General features: G+C 36.2%; 1 protein-coding gene across 1 annotated transcript; it reads right to left on the bottom strand.

Moving 5' to 3' along the window:
* Window positions 1–2,297: 2,297 nt before the first annotated feature.
* Window positions 2,298–3,936, bottom strand: LOC109812882 (transcription initiation factor TFIID subunit 13). The gene is made up of 5 exons (XM_020376946.3): window positions 3,776–3,936; window positions 3,668–3,705; window positions 3,507–3,566; window positions 3,347–3,421; window positions 2,298–2,336 (listed from the first exon to the last, which is right to left on the bottom strand). Exons 1-5 carry the CDS (start codon window positions 3,882–3,884, stop codon window positions 2,313–2,315), a joined length of 306 nt encoding a protein of 101 aa, XP_020232535.1. The 5' UTR covers window positions 3,885–3,936; the 3' UTR covers window positions 2,298–2,312.
* Between the last annotated feature and the right edge of the window lie 891 nt (window positions 3,937–4,827).

The raw sequence follows: 4,827 nt of genomic DNA, 5'->3' as shown, positions 1-4,827 counted from the left end.
GCAAGTGTCCGTTGAAGTAGATGTAGTCGTTTATGACTAATTTGATCTCTCATTTAATGCTTAAGATCTTGCATTAAATGTTGTTTCCTGTTTGTAGACATTGCGTGAAGTCTTCTATGTTTGTTAGCTGCTGTGTCTGACTTTAGCTAAGACCTAGGAACCTTTTTGTCCTTTTCCGGTCATGGTAGCTTCAGAGCGTTCTCCTTTTCTGAAAAAGTAATGCACTTTTTCTAACACATGCATGCTTTTACTTTTGTGTCCATTTCTTCTTCTTCTTCTTCTTTTCCTTTACACATGCTATCATGTTGAGAGCATTTATATGATCGTAGACGATGCCTTAGTTTGTCCCTTGAGACTTGATTCTTCATAGGCTTGCGTGGTAGTCTTCGTCTGCGTCTGTTATTCCATTTGCATTTCATGTCTTTATCTTTGTCTGAGCATTAGTCAATAATGTATTGACTTTTTATGGTCTGGTCATCTTTGAAGACAGACTTTGTTTCTATCTGGAATACTTTTCAGTCTGTGTTGTCCTTTGTCTGATACGTAGTTGACTTTTTTTTATCTTTGACCAATGCTTCGTTTGATTCCTTATGTTGTGCTCTAGGTTGTCCTTGACACACCTTCGTCTGATATTAGACTCATAGTCATCTGGCACACATCTCATGTTCTTTCTATCATTCAACTTTGTTTACTTCTTTGTGTGATCCTTACGCTGAGACTTGCCTTGACTCATCTTCTTCTGTTTGATCATTTAGCTTCACCTGCTATCCTTCATTAGTTTGGACTTCATTCGGTGCATAACCCACTTTTGTCTTGTTCTAGATTTAGCCTTGTTTTGGCCTTTCGTTTGATACTTCGGGGTTTCGACTTGTAGTAAGCCTCATCTAGTATTTGTTGAATACTCTTCTGGCTTTTGATCATACCTAGTCTTGTTGCTTGACCATCCTTCATCTGATGTCTTTGTTTAGTTCGTCCAGGTTTCGTAGATCTTGTATTTAATGCATTTAATCTTGCATTAAATGTTTGCTTGTCGAATCTGTGTTATGTGAAGTCTTTTGTACCGTTTGTTTACTTCTATGTGTGACTTCAATCATAACCTAGGTATTTCTTATCTCTCATCGTTAGTGTAGTTTCAAAGGTGTTGTCTTTTTCTAAAAAGTAGGTGTACTTGTTCTGACACGCGCAACTTTGACTTGTGAATTCGCTGTTCAATTTTTCTTCTTTCTTTTCATATGTTTGATGACTCCATGTGCTCTTCTTATAAATGTAGACGATACATGATATTCTTCATTGTGAATAGTGGACTTTAGACGCGTTTCAATATACTTCGTCTACGTCTATAAATTTGAGCCTCAGTCTAAGAGATAGACTTTGACTTTTCCTTTCATCTGGTTTGACTTTTCCTTTTGTCTGGTTTGACTTTTCCTTTCGTCTGGTTAGCTATGCAGATGGAAGACTTTTAATTTCGTCTAGGATGCTTCGTCTTAGATTACCCATCGTCTGTGGTCTTGTATCATTTGAGGCTTCATTATTTTCCTTCTTGTGCTGGGCTTGGCTTCGTTTGATCTCTCCATCTGATGCCTTGTAGTTTTTACCCATTGTCTTAGTTCTGGTGTGGGAAGTCGCACATGCTTCGTTCTGGATTTTGCCTGTACTTATGTTTTTCTTAAACACTAACATACTTGTTAGAAATAACAACATGTATTATATTTGTCTCATTCAAAACCTTGCTGGGAATTGCTTCATCTGACTCAACATAAGTAGGTGTGTATATTAGCATGCTTATTCATTTTAGAATCTATCAAAATGAACATATCGACTTATTCGCATTCGGGCATACAGAGCACATTAGAGTCTCAAATGTCTATTAGAGCATATGTTATCTATCATGTATATCAAGGCCTATGATGTCACTACAAGAAAAACACAAATTTTCGACGGACATAATCCATCTATAAAAAGGAATATCCGTCAGAAATAGAGAATTTTTTATGGATGCAAATCCGTCGGGAAAAGGGGCATCAGAAAAAAAATCCATCGGAAACAATTTAATCTGTTGGAGATTTATGACGGATATATCTGTCGATAATTATCCATTGAAAATTATTTGAAAATCTTTATGTGATTTCGACGGATTTATCTATCGAAAAATTTCTATTTAATTTTAACAAATTTATTAATGTAATACCTCTTATATTTGGCCTCTCGAGGGTTTCATTTCATGACACTTCACTTTTTAGCACGCTTTGTCCTTACTTGCACAAGTTCTGGGAAACCTCCTAGAAGGTCACCCATCCCGATATTACTCCAAGTCAAGCACGCTTAGTTGTAGAGTTCTGATGAAATAAGCAATCGAAAAGTAAATGCATGTTGTTAGCATAGGTAGTACAAATTAATTCATTTAAGTCATCCTCAACTATACAATTTCATACTTGTACTATCTCTAGATCTCTCTCATTTCGATGTATCTGGACTGTTATAAAAATATAATAATATTTGGTGATTCAATTGAGTATTATATTAATTTATAAATATTATTGTCATATTATATAGTAAGAACTGATGATCTAGATGAGGATTCATGGTGAATTGCTTGAGGAGTATATGAACCACTATTTTGTGTGGATTTTGTGTATGTGTTGTGGAATTGAGTTATGGAATGTGAATGTGAATGTGAATGTGATTGTGGTTCCTCATATTTATGACCAGGGGTGACACGACCTTGGGTAAGTGATGCTATAGGGATGGCTTGACCTTGACATAGTGTGGGATGTGTGAGGCAATTAATACGTATTACTTATGTCAAGGGTGGCACAACCTTGGGCAAGATATTCTACAGGGGTGGCGTGACCTTGGTATAACATGTCAGGGGTGGCACGATCTTGGGCAAGAGATGCTACAGGGGTGGCGTGACTTTGGCACAGTGTTATGTCAGGGGTGGCACGACCTTGGGCTACTACAGGGGTGGCGTGACCTTGGCATAGTGTTAATTGCAAGATTTGTGAAGGATTGGTGTGATTGTGAAATTGTGATGTGAAGTTGATGCACGATTGATAGAATTAGGACATATAGAGATGGTTGTAAATATTTCACTAAGTCATGAGATAGTGTTGTGTTTTCCTTGTGTACTTTACATATAGATGTTTTCTTTTCTCACCGTACAATTTATGGATGCTTTAGGCGAGAAAGATCCGGCTATGAGTGACATCTAGAATGCCAACAATTGAATTGTGGGTGTGCTTTGATATTGTGACATCCCTATAGCTATATGAAAAGAGATGCAGAGAATTCAAGGTTCCCCAATAATTTTTAATCTTGATAATAATTATTGAGAATAAAAATTTACCTTGCGAATCAAATAGAGGAAATCCCTCACTGATAGTTCCCCCCTCTGAGATCCAATATCTTGGGCTTTATGTACCTTTGCAGAGAAAATTAGCATGAGGACAACAAAGCTTACTAACTACTCAAACTGAGCTGAAGAACTAAAAAGTTAAGAGTCTTACCAATTCTGTGACATATTCCACAACAATGTCCTCCATAAGTGCCACACTTTCAGGAAGTGGCTAATTACAGTGGCAAACAAGAATAAAAGTTCAAGTCAACAGACATTGCTCTTTAAAATTTACATGAAAAGATGTATAGAATGATAACACTTGAAACTTACATTAGGGTCATCTCCAAAGCCATACATCATGTGCTGCACTATAGCACCCAAAGGAGACTGATAAGAAAGTAAGGTTAAATGTAGAAAATTAGGAAGAAAAAAGCTTACATTCTTTTTGGAAAACTCCTCTTTTGCGCTTGGATGAAGTTTCTGATGGTTGCGAGGAAGCTGCCCTCGGTTTTGATGATGTTCCAGTTCTAGTGGAGGAATTGCTCATTGCAATTACCCAATGCTTGCATAGTGAGGGTTCTGCTCTACACAAAATGAAAAGAATTAGAGAACCACAACATATAAAAAGTCTCAAATAATTCCCAATCCAAGGAACCATACCACATTTCTACAGGTTTAAGTAGAAATTTGGGGAAATAGTTGGGGTATTAGGCTTAGCTTTCTTAGCCTCTACAGTTTGTTGGTCACTATCCCTACTCTTAACTTTATAACCAGTAGCACTAATTCTTCGATTAAAAGAATGATTACTAGTTGGAGTAGCCTCTGTGTTAGTACTATTAGGTAGAGTTTCCATTGTATTTAACTCATCTTCCATATTGAAATTTTCATTGAGATTCATGACTATAATATAAAACTCAGCAAGATTCGCTCATACATCCAGATATTAACAGATTCACATTCACTCATATCCAAATTTTCATGAAGATACATGACTGCAACATAAAAATTTAACAAGATTCAAGCATACATACAAGAACATAACAAGCAGCAACTAATATCTACAAGAATCTCCTTGATGAAGAGTAAGGTCTTCAAAATATGAACTCTGGGTTAATGTCTTGCTGATCAGAGGACTAAAACACGAATTGTTCCTGCTAGTTTACCAGAAAACAAATCATGCTGAAAGTGGCACCGTAAACAAGGCCAACAAATATGTACTGAAATAACTAAACATATTGTATCTATGCATTTTAGGTGCTAAATGTATCACACAGTCCATGTTACACTATATATTATAATCCTTATTTAAGCTTATTACACCTTTTATTTAATAAGATCAATCTATCATATATAACAGAGTGCAGTCAACTTAACAGACAACTCTCAGCTCAAGCTACAATATAGTTTATATTTAGTAAAGTAAAGGGAAAACATTAACACAGCTTGAAAAGTCTTGACTTGAGCTGAACACCCTCATCCACCAAATGAGA

This window comes from Cajanus cajan, chromosome 3 (genome assembly GCF_000230855.2).
Source record: "Cajanus cajan strain Asha chromosome 3, NIPB_CcT2T_4, whole genome shotgun sequence".
Taxonomy (NCBI): Eukaryota; Viridiplantae; Streptophyta; class Magnoliopsida; order Fabales; family Fabaceae; genus Cajanus; species Cajanus cajan.
This window is presented reverse-complemented; position numbering and strand designations above follow the sequence as displayed.

Excerpts from the sequence above, each read along its gene's own strand:
- LOC109812882 (XM_020376946.3), bottom strand. The coding sequence starts at position 3,884 with ATGAGCAATTCCTCCACTAGAACTGGAACATCATCAAAACCGAGGGCA. Across the intron at positions 3,567-3,667 it reads GCTTTGGAGATGACCCTAAT|CCACTTCCTGAAAGTGTGGC; the intron begins GTAAGTTTCAAG and ends CACTGTAATTAG. Across the intron at positions 3,422-3,506 it reads TGGAATATGTCACAGAATTG|GTACATAAAGCCCAAGATAT; the intron begins GTAAGACTCTTA and ends TTCTCTGCAAAG.